The following is a 24,698-nucleotide window of genomic DNA, read 5'->3' as shown; positions in this document are numbered from 1 at the left end:
CATTGCAGTACATGAGCATGTCACAAACACAAGCCAATTAAATCTCAGAATATTATCAAGAGGCATGGATTGGTTGTGTCCCCACTATTGTGCAGAGACAAATAGAGGCAAAGGAAGTTTAAGTGACTTGCCCAAATGGTCCTAGAGCCAAACTGTGCCAAAGAGAAGATCTAAATGGAGATGTCCTGAGCCCCAGTCCCTGGTCTTAAACCCTTCTTTGTAGGGTCTTACAACATGCTCATCACTTTAAAATGTGAGGGTCTTAAAAAAGAGAAAACAATAGATACCAGGTTCTGTTAATACCCTGATCCCTTCTTGGCCAAAATCTGAGCAAAATTCTCATTACAACATTAGCCCTATACAGAATGAACGTTGCATGCAGTAAACACACGAAAGGACGGCTAATTGACAAATCTCAAAAAAATCACTGCAAATAGGGATTCATTATTCATTCTTAGTGGGCTCACACAGAGACCTGTTTGCGGCCCAGTGAATTCAATATCTTTACGATGGCTCTATAGGAAAGCAAAATCATTGCTGGTAAAGTTGACAGATGAGACAAATGCAGGAGAAGGGGAAAATGATCATGACAGGTCGTTTTACAGATGCCCTGGGTAAGCTGGATTCACTTAGCCTGTGGTTTCCTATTAGTACCTAATTTGTAATGACCCCGGTGTGGCAAAGTGGGGCTCCCTGCCTAGCCACAGTGCTAGGTTCCCCGCTTGCCTTTCCCTACCTGACTCACCTGCCATGCCTTGTTCTTAAATAATTAAGATGTTAATTAAGGTGGGAGGCTGCCCATTCATGCCCCGATGCCAGGGGACACTATCTGCAGCTCCGTACCTCCCCTACACCGCAGCCCATGCCTCGCAGATGGCATCCAGATGACACAGTGCTCCCAGCCTACAGCCGGACCAAGCTTAGGCCGCAGACACGCACATTCATACCGCCCTCCTCTCACTAGGGCCTCTCACAGTCCACCCTCTCTCGCAGGGTCTCTTTCATGCATCAACCCCACACCTTCCCTCTTAAAATGGTACCTGGAGGAGGTTTCCCCTACTGCTTCTTCAAAGCAGGCTCCCCTGGGAGCCTGTGAGAGCCTTCAAGTGGCAAGCACCCCCAAAGGTGCTCCGCCACATACCTCCCCCCCTTAAAATGAGATCTGGGGGGGCTTCACTTCTGCTGGGCTCCGCAAGCCTACCCCAAAGGTGCTCCCCCACATACCTCCCCCCCTTAAAATGAGATCTGGCGGGGCTTCACTTCTGCTGGGCTCTGCAAGCCTACCCCAAAGGTGCTCCCCCACATACCTCCCCCCCTTAAAATGAGATCTGGGGGGGGCTTCACTTCTGCTGGGCTCTGCAAGCCTACCCCAAAGGTGCTCCCCCACATACCTCCTCCCCTTAAAATGAGATCTGGGGGGGCTTCACTTGGCTGCCTTCCCTGCTGGGCTCTGCCCCAGCCTACTGCAGCCCCTTCCACTGGCGAGCACCCCAAAGGTGCTCCACCACACCCAGTATATATGGAATGACTAAGTAGGATGATGTGCTATAGCTACATATTTTACTTTAAATGTGGAGTGCTTGTATGCGAACCGGGAGGTTACTCCAACGTGCTGTAATTACAGTATTTTTGGAAGCATGGGGATGCTGATACATGAGATACTCTGGGTGCTTTAATTACAGCAGCTCTCAGAGCCGCTCTAATTAACCCCCCTGGAGCACGTGTAAAAATGCCCAAGAATTCCCGTTCCACAGGCATTCTTAAACAACACGGTATCACGTGGCAGGTGTCTATGTACTGGCAGGATTGTATACTCAAGCACTGTTGTGTGATTTCCTGACCTAAGAGAGGTGGACAGATTTACAATAAGCAAAGGCATCGTCAAGACGGCAATGACTCTCAATAAGGCATGGGGCCAAATAAAAATGGGATTTCCAAATTTGAACAGTCAGGTGACCCGTTTCAGTTCAGATGCTCTGTCTTTTTGCTCGTCTTAAATAAAGGTGCTGCTCCTTCAGTTTCTGACCTTCAACTCTTAGTCCATTTATTTATTTTTAAGGATGTGGAAAGTGCCCGGCCTGACATTTCCTGTGAGAAACCTCAGGCTTTTCAGCAGTCCAAAACAATCTAACCTAAGAGATTCTAGCCAAATAAATAATCTTCCTGAAAACGCATGTCAAACCATAAATGGGAATAAGAGGAGTACTTACACTGAACGCCCGAGTTTCTCTCTTGTTTTAGTCTGGCAAAGATAAGAGCATATTGGTGAGCGTGTGCACTGTAGAAATAGCCTTTACCTCCTGTTAAAGTAATCTGAAGGGGAGTAAGGCCTAAGGGAGAACACACTCCTTTGCTACATCCGAAAGACCAATTGTTCTTATGGGGCAGTGATTTCTTGTGCTAGTCCTGCTTCCTAATACGTTCCACCAGATGTTCCCCTGCAGACCTAGTGAAAAGGAAACCTGTGAAGCCCAAACTGCAGAAGCGAACGCGCTGCATCCCTGCCTTTCCAAGCAGACGGCCCTACCGACACTACGGGCTTCAAATGCTCTGATGAGGATTGTCTTGTTGACTGATTGCATTTTAGGACAGGGGCTGTTCCTTTCCAATTGAATGTGCTTTCCAAAAATAAAATATAATGCAGAAGCTATTCCCCATTTCCAGTAATTGCACGCTGCCTTTCCTATGGAGTTTTGGAAAAATACTGAAATGGCAGATGGTAACACACACCGATGTGACATCGAAGACTCTGGTGCCATAAATCTGTTTGCACAAATTGAGAGTCACAATGGATTATGACTTAAATTTTAGGTTTTCTTCTCTGCCTGAGCTTTATGTTATGCAAGGTATTATACAACCTGAGCTATTTCTCCCCACCCCCCATCACTTGCTTAATTTTTGTATGGGTTATTTAAACTCATAACTTCTTAGATGATCCCAGCTTGCCTGACACCTGGTCATTTTGTACAAATTAAGACGTCAAGTGGAGATTTATTTCCAGGCTCAAGGCTGGGCATGCTGCAGAGGGGATGTGTTTAGTCTCTGCGGGAAGAGGATTGCTGCCCTATTCTTACTGTGCTTCCCATCCACTGAGCCACACAACGGCATTGACCTCAGCTGGGGAGGAAGCCACGGGACTCCTCTCAGGGCCCAGAGGCAACTTGATGGAACCAGAAAGGATGGAAAGGAAGCACATAAAGTCAATTTACTAAGAAGCTATTCCACCCCCTCATTCAGTGCTGGGCTTTCATGAGAAATGAAGAGCCACCCCAAACTGATCCTCCCTATAAATGCTGTTGCACAGAACGTCCTCGTATGTGTGCAATGGACACAATTAAATGTGTTATTGAAATATCAGTCAAAGCTGCCACACATAACCGCATACCCTGGTTTGGGCTTTACCCTGATCCAACAGTCGCTAATGGCAAATGTAGTCTTTTGAATTACTTCAATGGGGTCTAGTTTAGCGTGCATACTAATCCAGTCTTCCTATTTCAAGTGCACATAGGCTAGTGAAAGGAATAAGAACTCGTGGTTGAGGTGATATCTTTTACTAGACCAAGTAGATTTTTGCAAAAAAATTCCTTTAATCGCATATCTCCTATGAACTTTCATTTCTACCTAGAACTTTTACGATCTTTTCTCCTATGCCTGATGAAGGGTGTTTGTGCTTGCGATTAAAGGAATATTTTTTTTGCAAAAATCTAGTTGGTCTAATAAAAGATATCAGCTCTCTCTACCACAAGGTCTGACTCCTTTAGGCCACTATAGCTACAACCTGGATACCTAACACAGGCCAGTGAGGAACTCAGCACCTTCCAAAATTTCTCAGCATCTTGAGATCAGGACATTGGCACTTGCCTAACAGATTTTGTTATCTTAGATTAAACAGCCTGAGCTGATAAACCAAGGCCGTGTCATATTTAGCAAGGGTGTGCTGAACAAACAGCATGTACCTACAGATATTTCTTATACTTTGAAGAAATATGTGTACATTGGGTGATATTCCAGAAAAGACATGATTAGAGTCAATCACCATTCTGGAATAAATACTGTATGTTATATAATCTTCCTAGCAAGATTTGTTTCCCCTTTAAAAGGGAAATTAAACGGACACACACACACACATATATATTTTAATATATATATACCATTGTTAAATCCTTGCCTATACCATTAAAGCTGGAATCCTGATGAAGAAAATAAAGTTAAACCGGTTTATCCTTTATTCAAACCATGATGTTTTCCCTCATAAATGACAATAAATGTTAAAAAAGAGCTGTTCTTTCAATGGGGAGATCAGAGTTGTACTCTACTGACTGCTGATTTCTATTATGCTACCAGCATAAAACAGGGTGAAATAAATTATTGAGGCCCTGAATTTACCAGCGTTTCCTATATAAGTGCTTCTCAACCATTTTAGACTTAAGGTACCCCTTGTTAGGTTTGAGATACTCCTTGGAAGATGCCAGCTCTTAGCTTTCATTCATTTTTTGACTACGGAAAAATAATAGAGCAATTCTGCTGAAAAGGACTCAGAAAGGCCATAAGTCAGAATGATTTTAACTCTATGGGTTCATATGTGAAATCTCTGCATTTATCTTGCGAATCATGTGAATGAGTTTGTGCAACTAGCAGGGCTAATACAGCACAGCACCCCATCGGACCTTAAAAGAATCTCATTGCACCCTAGGGTACTGGGACATACTGGTGGAGAATCACTTAGGTATACTGAACCCTTAGTGTATAAAATCATGACTTTTTCTACCTCAATATACTTTTCTCAAGTGCAAACAGCCTTATGCTGAAACCCAAGGTCTTGTGGTCCCTCCCACCCCCTTTTGCTAAGTGGTAAGATTGAGACACAAATTGGAAAAGAAATGGGCAGGAAAGTTATAGTAAATGGACAACAGTCAAAATCCAGCTGCTTTTCTGTGTGGCATTTGGCTTATTTTAGCAACATGAATATAAATATTTGATAAATACAGTTAGCAAAAGACTCCATAAAGGTTCAGTAATGTTTGAAATAAAACACATTCTGATACATTATCCCTTTCCCCCTGCTCACCTCAATCCAGCCTAAAACATAATGGAAAGAAAGGTCCTTAACTGCATCTTAATAAAATCATATTTCCATTAATTTTTTCATCGTGTTGGCAAATTCTTCACAACTAGTCAAACTGCATAAAGAAGCCAATGGGAATATAGCCTGATGAAGGACAGGAAGATTTGACTCGACGCTAGCTGGATGTGTGCAGATGTTTATTTTATGCTATCTGGAAAACTTCTTTAGCCCAGATTCTGCATTTCTGTATCTTGATAGAAGTCTGTGAAAACCATCCTTTTCTTATAAACAAATTGAATGGCTGTGCCATAGACCATTACACAATCACGTGGGTGGCAAATTGGCGTAGGAGTCATACCCAGAGAGTGGTGGTGGATGGGTCGGTATTGACCTCGAAAGATATGGGCAGTGGGGTCCCCCAAGGCTCAGTCCTTGGGCCGGTGCTGTTGAATATCTTCATCTGCAACCTAGATGAGGGTGTGGATAGCACTCTGCCCAAATTCACAGGTGACACCAAACTATGGGGCAAAGAAAAGACACTGATGGGAAGAAACCGAACCCAAGCGGACCTGGACAGGTTAGAGACGTGGGCCGAGAACAACAGGATGCAGTTCAACAAGGACAAGTGCAAGGTGCTGCACCTAGAGAGAGGGAACCCCCAGCACACCTATAGGCTGGGGGATGACCTTCTCAACAGCACAGCGGCGGAAAGAGATCTCAGAGTCGTTGTTGACTCCAAGATGAATATGAGTTGTCAATGTGATGAAGTAATTAGCAGGGCTAACCGCACTTTGTCATGCATTAGTAGATGCATCATGAACAGGTCCAGGGAGGTGATGCTCCCCCTCTATGTGGCCCTGGTCAGACCGCAGCTGGAGTACCGTGTCCAGCTCTGGGCACTGCAATTCAAGAGGGATGTGGACAACCTTGAGAGGGTCCAGAGGAGGCGACTCGTACAGTTAGGCCTGCAGGGAAGGCCCTATGAGGAAAGGCTGAGGGACCTGGAGCATTTCAGCCTCTGCAAGAGAAGGCTGTGGGGGGGATCTTGTGGCAGTATACAAATTAATCGGTTGGGGCAGCAGGGAATAGGAGATGCTCTGCTTACCAGACCAGAGCACCCCTTGGAATAACCAGAAACAATGGCTGCAAGCTGACGGAGAGTAGATTTAGGCTGGACATCAGAAACAACTTTTTCATGGTTAGGGTGGCCAGAATCTGGAACGGGCTTCCAAGAGAAGTGGTGCGCTCCCCTACCCTGGGGGTCTTCAAGAGGAGACTGGACAAGCACCTGGCTGGGGTCACCCGACCCCAGCACTTTTTCCTGCCACTGGCAGGGGGCCAGACCCAATGATCCATTGAGGTCCCTTCCAACCCTTGCATCTATGAATCTATAAAAAAACTGCGATACTCATAAGCACTGTTCTTTTGTAGTCAGCGATAACATTTTCTCAAGCTGCCTTAACAGTCATTTTGGTGTAATATGTCAGCTGTTGTCTTTAAGCTATCCACATTTTTATTTTATTGCCCATGGAACAGCTATCTTCTGAACTTAACAATTCTCATTTTCTTCCATGAGCACTTAACAAACATGAGCTGTGAAAAATGTAAAGAAGGGTGCACATCTGTAGAACCGAGAAGGATTTTGTTTTCTACCATCACTGAGGTGCTGTGCATTAAGAAAGTTTTGGGATAAGTAGGTTGTGATTTAGGTTTCATCTGCACTACAGTAAGTTAGGAGTAACGTCATTAAAGATAATGAAATTACACCAAAAAATACCTGAGATAAAAGGAGAAATAAATGCAGGGGACACCTCAGAAATGGTGTTGCAAACCTGATTTCATTGCAATCAGGAAGCAAAGCACTTTGTGATAGTTTTCAGGCAAAACGAAGTATGTCGTTAAAAGTCAAGTACAATATTAACTGCATCCAGATATAAACTTCCATAGCAGCCAATACCTGGAGGGTCAGACCAACACAATCATTTGAAAGCCAGCTTTAAACTGGGAGGAATTCCCAGAAACGGAAGGATTTCTCCCTTCCCGAACAAAGTGTCGGTCTTTTCAACTTGGAAAAGAAAAGGATGGAAGGAAGACGTGCACTGACTTAATCTAACAATGTGCAGTTCATCTTTGCTGGAACTCTCTCCATCGAGCCCTGCCTTAAGCACCCACTCAAAGCAAGGGTAAAACTTTCCCAGCTCCAGCACAGCAGGCTGATTTCTCACTTGCAGCAAGAAACAACCAACCTGTAAGTCCTTATGTCTGTGGACACTGGAAAAAAAGTGTTGGGCTTTTTTCTTCTACTCGCACCCAGTTGATCTGCATCTTCCCCTTTCATTCGCTCATGAGCAGGGATCCTGGTTTTCTCCGATTTAAAAAAAAATCCCTAATTTTCAGATTTAAGAAGTAACCTAAAACCCACATTTTCCCATGATTAAAATGAAACACCAGTAGTATAGAGAGAGTAATATAGTGGTGTTTCATTTTAATCATAGGAAAATGTGGATTTGGGGTTGCTTTTTTTAATCTGAAAATTGGGGATTTTGGAAATCAGAGAAAACTGGGAGGATCCCTGCTCATGCACTGAAGACCAGAACGTGGAAATTTTGCCTCTGGGTCATTGCAAAACATTCAACCCCTGTTCTGTAGTTAAGTCTTCCTATAAGCAAGCACAGATGGTTTGTGGGTGGAAAGGATGCAACGGGGAGAAAAAAAAAGCCTAGATCTAAGGCAGTTCGAAAACTAATTAAGCTTAAAAATTGACAAGCGTAGGCTTGAGTCTCCCAATGGGAAACGAAGCTGTTTCACCCCAGATTTAAATCTCAGTCATTTAAAACAAAGATACAGATCCTTGAGGGCATCGTATCACATTTTTGCTTTGTTTTGCAAGTAGCAGCCATCAAAAATGCTAAGAAACAACACGTGGATTTTAAAAGCGGGCACTTTAATTATTCTGCTGGATTTCTTGGGAGGAAACCGGTATCTTTTATTTGCTCCTGAAGTTCTCCTTGACCAGAAAAGGGACTTTTAAAAACCTGTTTACTGGACTATGCGACTAGTGAAAATCCAGTGTAAGTCAAGGATTTTTTCATCATCTTGAAGAAAAAAGATAGGATCATAGTTCAACCCGCTGCAGAGATGTAGGATTCTCTGCTCCTAAACCATCCCAGACGGATGGGATGCCTACCCGGCCTCTCATTGAAAACATCCACGCTTCCCTGTGCAGCTTTTTGATTATCCCATTCTTCTTACAGCAAGATTTTTTTTTCCTGAATTTGATCTAAATCAGCATTGCTGCAGTTTAATATAAAAATCCACCTGCGTCATTCTTCATTCAGAGTACCAAAAGTGAATAACGATTCAGAAAGAAAAGCAAGATGACACACTCACTGCCTTCACTCATGTGTAGAAATGCAGAACCACCAAGCACAGATACTAATAAAGGCACAGGATTATACAACTACCAGTATTCTCCCACAACAGACCCATCACTTCCCCTAGCATACATCTAGCCCTAGCCTATAAAGAGTGCTTCCCAGGAAGTGACTGCTGTAAAATAAATGTCTGAATTGCCGTTCAAAGCTGAAACTAAGAAGACATGAGTTTGTAAGGCCCAGGAGTGGCAAAACATGCCAACATGGTTTTACACTGCATGCTGAGAAACAAACTCAGGAAAAGGGTAATGGTCTTTGCAAGGCCCTGACGAGGTATACCTAGAATGCAATATAGTTATAAACCCCTGAATATTGGAAAAATTGGATGGAAATCAAAGAACAACAACAACAATTTTGGAGGTGACCGGACAGGATTGAGTAAGCATTAAAATATTCATAGTGTATATATAATATAAATATGTGTAACATTATGTAATTCAATATTGTTTCCATATCATTCAAAATTATGTATACATTTTCATCATGTAGGAACCAGGATAACTGTCTCAAGGGTGTAAACACAATGTAGAGAGAACGAGCAGAGCAGAAAAAGCAGGTCTAAAGATGAGTCATGGGAACCGATGTAAGCACAGGAAAATTTAGGCTGAATATTAGGGAAAAGTTTCTAAGACTAAGATCTATTTGAATTTGGAAGAGATGCTCAAGGGAAGTGGTGGAAGTCCTGTCACTTGAGTCATCTAAGACTGGACTGGACAAAGCCCTGGAAAATGTGCTGCAGCACATATATATAGCATCTTGAATAATCGACTGTGAAACAAAATAACCTTAAAAGGTCTTTTCCATCTCTGATTTCTATGAGTCTATAAAATATGACTAACGTTCAAATAAAACGCTTGGTATCTATGGTAATTCCCCAACCTTGCCTTGCTGGCATTTGGACGCACGGCACAGCTAGAAAAGAATCCCCTACCAAATAACGCGTGATATTTTTGTAGCAATTAGCAAGCACCCTTTTGGGGAATTTTGGTTGAAAGGCTATACAAGACACATTCTGGGAGCGGACGCCTTGGCACTTACTTTCCTATTAGTGGAGACGGAGCACATCAGAGAGATGTTTAGGTTTTGGTTGGAAGAAGGCAGATGAAGCCAAACCGCAAGCTCATGAAACAGCCCCTACCATCTGAACCATCCATCTGCAGTGACAGGCTCCTGAGAAGAAACCGCTAGCTCACATTACAGTTCTAGCCAAGACTGACTGCAATGCAAAGGAGAGGATGGCAGGAGTGAACCAAGGGACAGGAGGGGCAGGGATGGCTGTTCATAATGAAGGACGAAGTGAAAAATCAATTTAAGTTCTTCCTGATTGTGTAAATCTCTGCCTTGAGGACTAAATATAAGAGAAAAAACTAGGGGTGTATGTAATGCTTCCATCGCTTTTTGCAGGGTCTCTCTGCCACTCCCTTTTTAACCTCTATGGGATGGGCAAATTCCCCTTAATCTGAGCTTGGTCTCTGATATTTCTGTTTGCTCTCCATGGGGTTACAACCATATCCCGCCACTTTCTTCATTGCTGAGCTCTACTCCACTTTGGGGAGAATTATTTTTTTTGGCTCCGTATGTCATGGCTGGTGGGACATGCATGCCCAAATCCTGTCTTAAACAACAGAAAGGATATTGCACTCTTACTTATTCAGTTATGGGAAGATGGATATCCTAAGCACAGCAGAACATTAGTGGCTTTGGTGCCTAACTTAAGGGAGTAGAAACACTGGGTCCAAAAGTCCTAACTCCCTAGATACCTTGGAGCTGAACACTGCAAGGCATCCATCTGCACTCCCATGGAAAGGATTTTCGGGGTGCGGCAAAATGAGTGGATCAATAAATGCAAGCCTTCAGCTGTCAGCCCACAGCCCCCAACCTGATGGATTTTGGGGGGCATAGAGGACTAGAAGGCATAGTAGTAACCTTGACTCCTTTATTATATCATGAAACGTATAATTTTGGGAGAAAAGGCAAGTGTAGGCAGGCCACAGAAGTGCTATTACTATAGGTAAATGATCAGCAACCACATTCCTGTAATATGTCATATGTTCCTGACCTAAAGCTACTCAAGTCGCGATGAATGTCTGTCCTTATATGAACTTATTGTGCCAAGGTCTTCCTGGGACCAAAGCAGTGACTTTCCTCAACAACATGTCCTATATGGTGTTATACATAGAGCGGAGTGAGTTAAGGAATTGGATTTGCTGGCGATTATTTATAACTCAGGATTCATGAAGATCTGCTGCCACCTACCTATCATTTCCCTCCTTTCTAGGATTCCACCCCAAAAATAGCGAGAATTGTGAAGCCAAGGCATGCATTTTGTACGTGAAACTACTACAAACGTGCCCGCAGATTGGGCAAAGCAGTGGAAGGATGTAAAGCTGCATTTATAAAACAAATCGTCACTGGTGTAGAATACAATTCACTGATCCAGAAAGTGAATTAACTGCACACAATTCATGTTCCTTGGCTTGGAGGAACACAGAAGTATCCCTTTCCTCCGTAGAGTAACAGCCATACACTACATTGACAGACATTATGTGAACCAGAGGTATTTTCCATCTCTAACTTCTGTGACTACAGGGAGGTTGCAAAATCATGATATGTTGATAATACAATATATCTACTCTGGGATGCACTGTTAGGCTGGGATATAGTGAAGAAACGCTGTCTCCCTTTAAGAGTCAATATTTTCTCACAACGGCCGTGTTGTAACTGTATTAAATTGTGGTTCTTGTGGATGCTTGGAAACTTTATAAGACCTAGAACAGCACATTTCAATGATGAGAGCCTCAATAGAGTCATTTTAATAAACCCCACATTCATATTTGTGGTTTCTGCCTGATTTCACTACATTGAGGCAATTATTTTGTGAGGGCGTGTGTAATAAGTAATTTTACCAGCTGCAATACTAACATCTAAACCTGCCTTTGTTTTGCATCCCCCCCAAAAAAATTTCTTGCTAGTCGGTTCAGCATTCCTCATACAAGTATGCACCACTCGGCATTTGATTTTGGTCATACCAGAAACCTAAATGTCTCCTCAATTTAATAGTCTACCTGGCTATCTATAAAAAGAGACTGTAATTCTTAGTCAGAACAAACTCCTATATAGACCATGAAATAAAGTGGTCTAATTTTGTTTTTGTACTGTAATTACAGTACCACAAAAAAGACTTCTGTTAATTAATAGCTTCCCATTTAACCCAATTGATGCTTTATTTAAGATGTATTGATGGGTCGCAAAATAGCAACCCGACTATTGTGTTCATCCTTCCCTTAAATATGGGAGTCAAAATCATGGGCCATCTGGATTTCCCCAGTGGACTTTCATAATCAGTTGTTTTTCTCTGCTCCGTTTTCGCGGCTGTTCGTTGATATTCAGATACTGCTTTGAAACAATGCTGTGGTTTTGCCTCGTAGTTTTTTGCCAAATATATGTGCAGACAAAAGATGCCTGGGGCTTATGAATAATAATAGAAACCTTTGAAAATTGCAAACCGGGGTTGCAAAGAAAAACAGGAATGAAAAATAAGACAGGAATGTCTTTCCTTCGCTACAAGAAAAAAGATTACCGATCCCTGTGGCTGAACTGGCTATGGCCAACCCTGCATATAGTTTCAGATATTAATCTAGCAGGGTTGGATTCTGCCATCGTAAACAACGATGTCAAGAGACCTGCAGGGGAAGAAGAGAGTGGAATTTGCACTCAATTAAATGTCAACGGCTGCAACGAGGGAGCTTCGTCTTGCAGTGTTGAGTGCTCTGCTCTGGCCAAACCCTGCAAAGCATTTAGGTGACTGCATAACTTTAAGCAGCTGAGCAGTCCCACTGGTTTCAAAGAGGTTACTCACGCGCTCAAAGTTCAGCAGGTGCTTAAAATGCTTCCCTGGTTTAGCCAGTGACCTGGGACAACTCTAATACGGATACAAGGGAAGGCTCTCTGTTAATGAGGGAGCTCCCTCTGCTGTCCTATCTGCAAACTGGCACAGAAATCAAACTTGCAGTGTGACATCTGATATACAGGACCGGGCAAAAAAGACCCATCCCCTATCGGGATGGCTGTCACTGCTTTTGCAAGGCTGTTGCTACCGAGCCTAGCACTGGGGGCCTGAAGTTATGTGATTTGTTGGCTGGGACGGGATTTATTCAGCTCCACCATCCTTTTACGACAGGAAGGCACACCGCATTTAAGAGCGAAGCCTCAGGACTGGAAGAAGAGGCTCTACAAGCTTTGCACTTGTGCTGGGTGCCAAACCTTCCTCCTGGCACAGGCATTCAAGGGCTTCCCTGCGGAAGAGAACTGGCTCTTCCCAAAGTAGTTGGATCAGGTCCCTAGGAGGAAGGTCTGACTTGAACGGCGGTCCGCTTCTCTCAGGTGTGGAGGACATCCAGTGTCCCACAGTCCTCTCTACTCTCCCTCCCTCTCTCCAAGGGAGAGGGAAGAAGGGATAGCATGCGTTTCATGATAGCCTGCCCAGGGATGAGCTCCCGGGGAGCCCTGTAATGACCCTGCAGGGGATCATCCTCCCCCCACATCAATCAGCTGAGCAGCATGAGAGGGGGGGCATTTCTAGAAGCAGAACTATCCCCTGGGGCAGGAGACAGCTGTGCCACAGCTGGCAGGCTCCCTGCACTCAGGGAGCCGTGCTGGGGCAGAAGATTGTCCCCCACTTCCAGGTTGCCCCAAGCAGTGCCAGGAGCAGGGGCTCTTCTCCTTTGTGGGGACGAGGGGGAATGCCACCCTCACCCCCCAACCATTCAGCTGAGTGGCAGGATGGAGGTGGGGGGCATTCTCCCACAGTTCAAACCCTCCTGGGCTGGCTGCTGCTTTGCAATAGCTGCCCACGACCACTTGACAGCCTGCTCCCTTGCTAGGCAGGGGAGAGGACAGGGTTCCCTCCCCAAAGGGCAGAGGAGACCCCGGAGGCTGCTCCTTAGTGCCGACTGGCTGCAAATCTCCCCTGTGCATCTATCCCATCAGGAATCTGGAAGGCATGTATGCTCCAGCTCCGAGGCGATTTTTCTGCCTGTAAGAATTTCACAGAAATTCACAATTTCATAGACATTCTTACAGGTGGAAATGAAAGAGCGCCTGTGGCCTGCACGCATGCTCGTATCCACACGTGATGCAAACAACACCCATCCGGTGCACAGCTCCATCACTGCTGTGATACGACAGTGGCAGCTCCGGACATTTTCAAGGCTTCTAAGAGGCTTTTTGAGGGTTCTTGTTAGAAGCCTTGCAGACGAGGGGAGATAGCAATCCTTGCATTAACAACCACTTCTCCTTTTCAAGGCTTCTAATAACAGCCTCACGATAACAGTTTTTCCTGCAGTTTTACTTCCTCTGCCTTCCAAAATTCGCAGGAGCCTACATTTGTAAATGTTTTGGGGAAGCTGCAGAGCTCCTCTTTGTGGGCAGATGTTTAGAGACGGCTGAAGTTCGTGCAGTTTCCTGAAGCAGAGAGTGGGGCCAAAAGATGCAGCTAGCTTATGCCCTCCACTGATATGAGGACAACCAATGCTTGTTAGCATGGAAGCAATAGGCACTGACATGACTGGTGGTGTGCTGTGCAGTTAAGCAAATTGCGTGCTAATCCGGCATGCGCATTATTGGTCTACACTGCACAAAGTAGTGCTATATAACAGTAGTCTGTTCTGCATCTATTATCTTACACATACGGCGAGCATACATACTCTTCTCAGATTTGGTAATCCTTTAAATTGCTGTCTCAAAATAAATTTGCACTTCTAGTGCAAGGCACTTTTTAACCTTTGCTCTCCATTGCAAAATATTGCATGCTGACCTGGAACTACGTCTGGTAATGCTGTGGCCTTGAAGGAATGTAATTTCCCTTGGAGCTTTTGTAAACCAATCCATCATCCTGGCAGCTATTGTCATAAATCTAACTTTTTTCAAACTCAGGGGCCTAATGCTATTTTGTACTGATGTGTGACTAGTTTAAAGTGTTGCTGACACCCACCCTTTTTAGCACTTACACAAGTGTTTCGATTGCAACCTGGTGGATAAAGTACCCGACGGAGATTTGGGATACCTGAGTTCCACCCTTAGCTTTACCACTGATTTACTGCATGTTCTCACTTGCCTCAGTTTCCCCATCTGTAAAATAGGGACAATGACAGTAGCCTTCTTTGTAACGCTTTTTTGGGAGCTCTTCCAGTGGAAGAGCCAGGAATCAGTCCCCTTCTCATTTCCCTCGTTTTCCCAAGAATCCCTTTGGGTTGCATGTCTTTTTTGAGATGCGATACTACTCTGATCAAGGTTCCTTGAGGGGAATTTGTAAGGGAGTGGAGAGGGTGGGAATCATCTCCCTACAAACACGACAAGCCACCTCTTTTTGTGCCTCTGATGCGGCTGGTGCTACTCTTTGTCTCCCCTTCCAGTTATACTAACCAAGAGGCATGAGATAGCCCATCTGAGTTTCGGAAATCATAGCTCAGCTTTCTATACACCATTGTTGCTTAATTGCAAGTCTTCCTCGACTTTGTAGAATTGCATTTTTACAGGAATTTTTCAAAGCTCTCCAATGATCTTACCTGGGGCCTGGTAACTGACTCTCATTCTTTTTGAGGGACCTTTCTCTTTTCTCCCTTCCAGATCCAGAATGCCTGTGAAACATATTTAATTTGAGGGTTTTTTCACCCGGCTCTGTATCAAAGCTCGGCATCGATTTCCTCTCTCCAACTCGGCTTCTCTCTCTTTCCGACAGCAGCTTGGCAAATGGGTCGTCTGTGTCTTCAGGGATATTTCTGATTTCCTCCATGGCTGAACTCCTGTACGAGCCTGACGAAGTCTTGGATGAAAGCTCCACGTCTGCTTTCATGGCAGTGTCGTTGTGCGGACAGAGGTTACCTATGGACTGTACAGAAGTCACTTTGCTCTCCTGAAAATCGCCATTTGGCAGATTCGAAGAATGACTGTGTTCCCCTTTGAACTGTAGTGTGCTACTGATGCTAGAAAATCGTTGCTTCAGAGGCCTCCTTTTTAGCGAATCCTACAATAAGTTGCCAATAAAGAAAATAACTAATTACCAAAAATACCAGATCTTTACTTCAACAGAGAGCATTAATACTTAAACTAGTGGGTTATATAAGGGATTCTGTTTTCATCGGAGACAGGTATTTGTGGGGGGAAGAAAAAGAGCTGGCTAGAACCTTCATCCAAAACTGTGATGGTCCCAGGGTTGAACTTTATAGAAGACTTGGTGTTTTTTGCACTTCCGTCTTTCATTCGGGAGCAGAAACAAAATATAAGAGCTGGTTCTTGAGCTTATACCCATCTCACATGAAATCAGAAGGTCCAGAAAACATGTTCAAAAAGCTTCTCTTTCGAAGGCACCTGACTACATTGCCAGGCCAAAAAATTTTGGACCAAATTCAGGTACGCATACAAACTTTATGAGCTTCCTAGAAATGAGGTATTCTAACTAATCCTTTGAGTTTTCTCTGTTACTAACAATTTGGGGCTGAATTCTTCACTCTTTACTTACATCAACTTCTCATTAACACAACATGGAACGAAAGGGAAAAAATACATAGGTGCTTTTTCAAGAATACGTGCTGATGGGGAACTGTACAAAACACAGAAATAAGTTAGCTGAAATGTAATTCTTTGAACCAAAATATTGGTTGGGAGAGGCTGGAATTTGCAAAGAAACCTAAGGAACTCATGTACTCATTTCCACTGAAATTCAATACAATTTGTGCCCATCTCCTTTATGACCCTTTAAAATCCCCGGCTTAAAGAGATAAAAGGTAACAAGTAAAATAAACATGCACAAGTATCATATAAGCAAACATCACAGAGCTGCGGTGATGATTAATTATTGCACGACTGGATAGTCCTCCGTGATTCTAAATCATCTGAGAGGTTTCTTAATGAATTAACTCTAATCATTTATTTAAATTCCTTCATAAATACAACATCTGAATTTAGTCATTTGTTGTAAAATCAGTCTTTCTGTTATGTTAAATACCCATCTCACTGAATATGTTAATCCTTAGTACCAATCAACTGTTTTATATATTCAGGTATTGAAAAATCACCTCTTGTGAACTCGCTGTTGGTCCAGCCATCATTCCTCTGAGGATAAGACTGGACCTAGACCTTTGCTTCTCTTTCATTGTGGTCTTCATCTCCTCAGAATTTCTTATTATTTTTAAATCCTCCATGCTGTTTTTAAACTTTTTATCCCCTTCAGAGAATGAGCTACTATTTGGACTTATCCCAGTGTTGGATTTCTCACTTGTCTGATGATGTCTCCTGGATGGAATGACTTTATCAAGCAGGTCATCAATCTCACATCTATAAGGGGGAAAAAAAAGGAGCATACATTCAAGAAATAAAATGATACGCAAATACTATCAATAAAAGATTATTTACTATAGCGGAGTTACGTGGTAGGAGCAATCAGCAAAATGTCTAGCAACATCTCAAAATATCTACATATAGCCTTTCCATATTTAAACAAGGACCTGTTTATATTATTAATTAACGTGAATTATACAGGAAATAACTTACTAAGAAGAATGTTCATTCCTTCATCACTTGTCATGATTTTCTTATTCAATGTAAGACTGAATGATTTTGAGATACAGAAAAAAAAAAAAACAGTTTTAAAAGTGTTTCCTTCCTACGTATTATAATTATAGGAAGAAAGCATGGTGCCTTATAGACTTACTTGTTCAGAAAGGCATGAACTTTCATGGGCTCTAGTCTATGATAGCATTTGACAAAGTAGATGAAAGCCTACGAAAGCTTATGCCTCTCTGGACAAGCTAACCTATAAGATGCCATGCAGTCTAACTTCAGACTAACATTGGGTGCATCTATACGTCACCCTACAGCAATGTAGCAATGCGTGCACCACCCATACGGCACAGCATGGGCACTTACTGCGCCGTGCTTTACTATTTCCAAAAGGACGTGCTGAAGCATGGTGCCGTAGCAACGTTGCCGTATGGCGACTTGTAGATGTGCCCATTGTTAACTACCGCTCTCCATTATAATTTTGTGATTTTTGTATACCTTGCTAATACTGTGCTCCAAAAGGTTCTCTGACTCCTTATTGAGTCACAGGATGTCTAGACATGCTGGAAGAGTTGGGGTACCCATATTTTAGAAAAAAAAAGTGTAGGTTGCCTAACTTTTTTTTTAAAATCAACTCCACAGAAGCCAGTGAGGACTACTCAGAAAGAAGTTAATTCAGGAGGAATTTGATAGTGCTGAGGTCATGTAGCCACTACGGTCCAGGTAATTTGTGAGAGGCAATTATTTTTTGTTGGTGATATCTTGCATTGAACCAACTGCACAGCTGGGATAGATTTGGAAAAGCTTTCCGGGTATTACTATACACTTCCTTGTATCTCTGGGAGAGGCAGGCACAACAGAGCTAAATAGCACATGGAACAAGGGCTTGTGTAAAACTCTGCTAAATAGCAGACGGACCAAGGGATTTCTGTAAATAAAAGCCAGGTACGTCAAGTTGTTATAACATCTTCTCTGTTGGCTGCCTGATAATTTATTTACGTCCTCATTTTATTCGCCCGTGGGATTTTATGAGAGTCCTTGGCCCATCTACTGTTTAGTCCTGCTACGCCCGGTTCTTTCCCAGAGTCCCAAGAAGCTGTACTGCGATACCAAAACTCAAAGTATATGCCAACCACACTATCGGTCCAATAAAAGTTATCAAGTACAAGACTTCTGGTCTCTCACACAAGGAGAAAATGGTGGCTAGACTGAATTCAGTAGCAACACTATTGAGTTTGCTAGGGCCAGGATGTCTCTCCATGACCTAAGCTAATGCCAGATGATTCACAGGAAAGCATAAAGCCCATTAAGCTCCTTGTGCCATTGTGCCAGACCACAGAAAGCATTAAAAGGGGAGCAGTAGATGTCCCTTGCTTTTTCTTGCACTCCCCCCCCCCAATCTGTAGTAAAGCCTTCTGATCTGTCTGCTTATTGCAAGGCCTTTTCAGTACGGTCAAGTCCAGGGCTGCATCAAGAGCTGCAGAAATCATGAGATTGTCTTAGAAAGCATTGGTGGCATGCGTGGGGAGCAAGCCTGTAACGTAACAATACAAGCCTTCATGCTTGTTCTTAAACTCCTCTTGGGTTTAAAAAATACAGGGTATACTTATCAAAGGCTAAAAAAAATCTCTTTTTTATTGGAAGGGAACTTCATAGCATCATTGCAGCCCAGGAGCTGGGCTCAGCCCAAGGCACAGATGGAGGAAGTCCCCCAGGGACTGCAGGGGTCTTGCTCTGCACCCACCCCCAGGCTGTTGGGGTGCTGCCAGTTGCATGGTGCAAACCCTTTTGCATGGTGCAAACCCTTTAATTTCTCCAGCTGCCCCCAGGGAAGGGGCATTTGAAGAGTGGGCAGCGAGCAGAAGCAACCCCTGTCTGCATCCCCCAGCGCAGAGGCTGAGCTGTGCGTGCGTGTATGTGTGTGTATCTCTTTAAGAACGCGACTTCCCACTCCGTTCTCCCCCACTCCCCCTACAGGGAAGAACTGCGCATGCCCGGGCTGTGGAGGCTCAGGACCACAGAGTTCCACAGGGGAGCTGCAGGAAGAGCGCAAAACCCTTTCACTTCCTGTGGCCGTTGCCACTCTGCCCCAGAGCGGCCTCTCACTGGTCACGCATTCCCCCTTCCCCTGGGGCGCGTGTGCTGCGCTGCGCATGCGCGGCGCGGGCGAGTCTATATAAGGCAGGGAGAAGCGGGGCACGTGGCAGTGGAGTCAGGCGCTGTGCAAAGCGTATGCTGCGTTAAGGCCGTCGGCGCTCGGGGTTTTAGAGCTGATTTCATTACTGCGGAAAGACTGATACCTAGTTAAAGCAATATTATATTTAAAGAAAGAATAATGAGAACGACTTACTTAAAAACAAACTAAAAAAAAAAAGGGCTTGCACCAGGCTGCAAAGAAATGCAGCATTTCATGCCTCTGGCTGCTAGTCTTGCAGCAGGGGTGAGCAAGGCATTATTTTAGTGCCAGTGGGTTATTGGAAAACTGCAGCAAGAGAGTCCAGGGCTGCTTCAGCCTGCTCGGGTGCATGGCTGGCGGTCATCCAGGGCTTGCAAAGGCCATATAAATGGGAAGAGTCCCTTTTGATAAGCCTTTAACAACATATTTTTTAGAAACCTATGAATTTTTGTCTGCCTGATCATTGAATATACTTAGCCACACAATGAGATTGTCAACTAGCTATGTAGCTATCTCTGGATAGGAATAGTGCTGTGTAAACTTAAGTATAGTAGATTGAGGTGCAAACCACACTTTTTTTTACATGTAGTATGTTAGAGATGTGTATATATTTTTTTTTTCAAATACTTATCACTATTAAAGTAGCAGGTATTCACATTCAAAACTCCCACCAATCACAGAAATTCACACATGCATAGATATTCGGGTTGGAAGGGATCAAGTAGATCAAGTCTGGCTCCTTGCCGCAGGGGTCAGATGATGACTTGTAATTGTCTTGCATGATTTAAATGAGAAGAGCTAATCGGATCAAATGCTGTAAGTGCAGCAGCACAAGGTGCAGTCAAGAGCACCCCACAATTTTAAAGGATGACATTTTTTTAGCATTGGTCCTACTGGCATTTCTGCATTGATGGCAGGATACTATTGCTAGCATGCAGTTATCTAAAGTTGGGTGTCCTGTGTAGCTAGTAAAAATGCATGCAACCTGAAGATGGGAACTGAATCTGCATCCTTAGAACTTGGAAATGATTGTAGGGGTTATGCTAAAGGCAAAAAGACTGTACCTGTAGGCTTCAGTTTTAAATGCATCGGATCTTATTGTATTCCCACACATGTCGTCTTCGGAGTAGTCTGCTGTACTGACTAAGGAGGGTTTATTTGGAGGAAGTAATGCCACAGAATTTGAAATGATGCTACTCATGCTTCCAAAATGTTCAAGGAAATAGTTTGTCATCATTTCTAGAATTGTTTTCAGTGGGTTCTCCTTGGCCTGTTGGGAGGGGGAAGATCAAATATAATTTATAAAAGTAGAAATGAAGCATCCAGTTTTCCTTAGTTGCTATCAAGCTTTTAAAAGAAAAGTGTCAAGCAGAATCAAATACATGGATATTTTGAAATATAGGGAGCAATACATGGATTTAACAGGACAGTAGTTGGCAAATTCCAGCGGCCGCTTTTGATTGTTGAATTGTTAGTGAACTATGTTACAGGATCAGGACTGAAGATATATCGCAAAGTCATGAGCTGAATAACATGATCGGGCCCTGTGCAGAAGCGTGAAGAGTTCATTTTCATCTGTCCTTATTTCATTAGCATTTTCATCACAGTTGTAGATATAAGGCTGTGACCCTATAAGGCCATTGGTTGGTCTGGTACAAAACTCAGTTTTCTTACCTTGTTTTCTTTGTACAGAGACTGTATATGGAGAACATTTCTGAGTTCATTCCTGTTGTTGATGCTAAGAGCAGAGCGTGGAAATTCCTGGTCCATGGTGGCCATAGTCTTTTTTAAACCCTTGAGAGAGGGGAAAAAAATGTTTTAGATGCACTGCAGCAGACAGTGTAAACTTTAAGTGCTATTCTCCAGATTGGATTTAATCTCAAACTTGTTTGTTTTAAGCCACATTTTATGTTCTCATTTTTTTTTTCTTTATGCCTTACATCAATACTGCTCAGTAGCTGAATGTAAAATTCCACTTGTGTGTTTGAGCAAAGGCCAGCAAATTGCTACATTAAAGCAAGGCAAACCTCAGTCTTACTGCGTTGAGCTCATCACAAAAACAACAGTGCTACCAGCTTCAAATACTACGTTTGCATTTAAACGTTACTCGTATTTTTTTTCCTTAAACGTCAGTGCAACATTGCAGTGAAACGAGATGCTTAGTTCAGGGTTAACCAGGGAAAAGTTGAACTTAAAATACAGTAAAGCAGATTACACATTTGTAGGAAATGAAGTTCCTATTTTTGCAAATGGGATTTATTTTTAAAAAATCCACCAGGCTTCAAGACACATGTAGGGGTGGGATTTGCTAATGAATGATTGCAGGACCTATAGTTCTGAGATTAAATGTACGTTTAAGGAATGTCACTTTAAAAAACAAAACTATTGTAGAAATAGCTTTCTTTTTTGATACAATATGTATTTTCATTCATGGCAGAATGAAATCAGAAACTATATGAAATAGGTGCTGGGGGAAGAAGCTTGGTCACATTTTAGCAATACAATTGTTTAAATTGCTGTTTTTATAAGAACTCATATTTAATTTTGTGCCGAAGTACTTTTTTAACCTTAAAAAGTGCCATTTGCTCATGAAGATCCTGGTTCAAGTAAGCAGCGACTGTTCGTTGCAGGGAACATAGCAAATTAGTAACTTCCAGTGTTGAAGGTATAACATTTGCAGGTGGCATCTTTCAGTTGGCATATGCTAGAGCTCATCAGCAGAAGTGCATATGGAGGGAATATTGCAAATTGAAGAATATATGTAAAGCCCAATGCAGGGCCTGCCTAATAACTGCTGATAGGATGTTAGCTCTAGTCTGTATATGCAGACTTGGAAGCTGAATGATCCTAAAAATATAACTTCAGGAATGCTGCATATAATGCTTTGTGCGAGGTATCTCTCTTTAAAATTTTCTGGAAGTTTTAGTCATTTTTGTCTAAACATCTGGTGCTTTCCAGGGTGATGGGTGTGACTTTCTGACAAGTAAAACATTTTTTTTTTTCGATCTAAGGTGTCACTTTTAAAGCATCATTATTAATAAAAAGTTGTGTTCTACTTTTTTCTCTTTTTGCTTCCTCATCGGCGACTCTATGAATTAGGTTAGAGAAGCGTGCAGTGTTGAGCATGCGCAAGAACAGAACGAACGTTTGCCAGGGAATGTCTTAAATTACAGCATCTGATATCTTAATTTCTAGAGGCATCAATAGAGTCAAAAACAGCCCTTTTCAGCAAAAGATTTATTTTTCACTATGCAAAAGTTGTTGGGGTTGTTTTTTTTTTCCTTTCTTTGAAGGTATCTGTTGTATTGGAAGTGTTACTGTTAAAGAAATGTTTTGTGGGAAATGTAGTCTCACATCTCTCGATTGCTGATGGCTGGTATTAACAGTTCAGAATAAAATGACTGGAAAACAGCCTTGGCACTCCCCTTGCAGCATCTCAAGCCTTCAGATGGCCGGGTTATTTTGTTAACCTTTCAAAGATCTTATTAACCGGAGTAAAAGGAGACAAATTTTACCTTTCTACTGAGAAATTCTCTCACCACAGATGCAGCGACCTCCTCCACAAAGCAGTTATCCATTTTTATCCCGAAAAGCACAGGGGTGATCTGTACTTGATCGAACATGAGTCAGGCAGGTTGTCCCTGCTCTTCTACCCGGCCATTAACCACTTGCATGCCTGGAGCAGAGGGCTCAGATTGCAGCCTGCCCGCCCTGTGTTGTCAGTTGCAGTGTCCTGGCTGTGTTGCCACGGAGACGATGTCATAAAGAGGTGGAGAGCTCCTCCCCCTAACGAGGAAGTGGATGGATTCTCCCAAGCAATCCTGGAAGCAGCTGTGTGCAGTGATGCAGCTAATACTCGTGTCACAACGTGAGGGTGCTTTGAAAAGCCTTGTTCTGGGAAATGAATCCAGAACTTCTGGTGCAAGCAGGAAGCATTTTTAAACTAAATTGCTACAATTTATCCATTTATTCTAATGATTACTTCAAGATATATGTCTAGAAGCCCCGTTATTAACAGTTTTCTATGATCTTAATTGAAATCTGTCTGTTGTAAGGGGCGTGGGACTTCAGTTCCTTTGGATTTAGGAAGATTAGATCCTGAAGTACTGTTTTACTTGTAATGCTGGTTATTAAGCTACTTTTCTGTGCTTGTTCTTGCAAAGATCATAGTGACTGGAGTGAAATGGGACTTTTCCTTTTTTTTTTTTTTCTTTTACTGAACTTGTAACAACTTAATCCGGGCAGGCAGTCTCCAGAATGCTGCATTTGGGGTTTTGGGGGTGTTCCTTTTGGTCATTTTGCCGATTTATATCTTCTCCAGATTCACTGCTGCAATAACCAGCATGCTCCCTGCCTTGTATTGAATGCCTTGAATTTATATGTTGCTGTTTTTTAATGTTCCATTTGCTGTTTTATTTCTAAAGCATCTATTATAAAATATCAGATGGAGTAAACATCGTTCTTCTAGCTTAATAATTCATTTTCAAGCCCTGTACTAGGTATTCCCTTTCTTTGCTGTTTTGTTTTTCTAGTCTTTCAGTCGTTCCCTTGTTTCCCTCCATGAGACCTTCCACTTGTTGTCTCTTTAGGTCTTGGGAACGCACGCATGCCTTTTCCGAGACCTGGTAGCCTCGAGGGGGAAAGATATTCAGGACTTGCAGAACAAGGAGAGGTCTCACCTTCTCCACCTGGATAGCCTCACATTAGGAGTTCCTAAAAGGAAAACAATCACTGCCCCACTATCCCAAATTTTTAAAGGTTTCTCTTGTTATATATGTAGCTTGACTTCAGACTATACACCAGTGGAGAGCTCTTACTGCTTTGTAAGGGCTGCTGTTTCATGTGGGCAGGACTGGAGCCTCCTAAGCTTCAGTAGTGTAACTAGGGGTGCTTGTCCATGTAGCGCTTTTCCTACATACACATGACAAATCACCAGTTCACTAGCTTAATATAGTCTGAAGATGCACATTTTGACCTTGATTACCGTGTTAGTCTTTTTTTATCGTGGTACTTAAGCCACCTTAGACGTGTTTTATTTTTAGCGTGGGGAATTGTGTCAACAGGATTATTTTTAACATAATAGTTTTTCAACGTGTATCCGACATACGGCCGAAAACGGCATTGCCCCTGCTCTGCAACGATTTCTCCACCAGGTTCCACTTAGCTTCACTGGGAAAGCCCTTGACTGTCTGTTGCAATGCAGCTACAAGACACCAGGTGTGATTCTTGCAAATCTTTACTGGTCCAGCAGTTCAAGGTTCAGGTTAATTTAGAAAATACTATTTTTTGGACTGAGCATTGTTCCCAGTGTTTGCAATGCAGTTCCAAAAAACCCTTGGGCAGCACCCCAACGTTTCTCCTGCTCTTTATATACTGTAAACCTCTGAACCCCTTTCCTCCTCCTGCCCCCAAGGGTGGCTCACCACATACCCCTGCGGCACACTGTACCCCGGCGTAACTCCTT

The 24,698-nt window shown here is 43.0% G+C and overlaps 1 protein-coding gene across 2 annotated transcripts in view; it reads right to left on the bottom strand.

Annotated features, from left to right (window-relative positions):
* MINDY4 (MINDY lysine 48 deubiquitinase 4) overlaps positions 1-22,998 on the bottom strand; it is a 98,029-nt gene extending 75,031 nt beyond the window's left edge. The window contains exons 1-5 of one of the 2 annotated variants that reach the window (XM_059729226.1): positions 22,750-22,998; positions 20,909-21,028; positions 20,299-20,504; positions 16,575-16,833; positions 15,066-15,523 (exon numbers count right to left, since the gene is read on the bottom strand). In XM_059729226.1, the coding sequence (XP_059585209.1) occupies positions 15,066-15,523; positions 16,575-16,833; positions 20,299-20,504; positions 20,909-21,028; positions 22,750-22,857 (1,151 nt within the window). In that variant the 5' untranslated portion in view covers positions 22,858-22,998. The remainder of the gene's footprint in view (positions 1-15,065; positions 15,524-16,574; positions 16,834-20,298; positions 20,505-20,908; positions 21,029-22,749) is intronic. The other variant, XM_014608967.3, reaches the window with a different exon arrangement.
* Between the last annotated feature and the right edge of the window lie 1,700 nt (positions 22,999-24,698).

This window comes from Alligator mississippiensis, chromosome 5, assembly GCF_030867095.1.
Source record: "Alligator mississippiensis isolate rAllMis1 chromosome 5, rAllMis1, whole genome shotgun sequence".
Classification (NCBI taxonomy): domain Eukaryota; kingdom Metazoa; phylum Chordata; order Crocodylia; family Alligatoridae; genus Alligator; species Alligator mississippiensis.
Note: the sequence above shows the minus strand (reverse complement) of the source record. Positions and strands in the feature narration are given on the sequence as shown.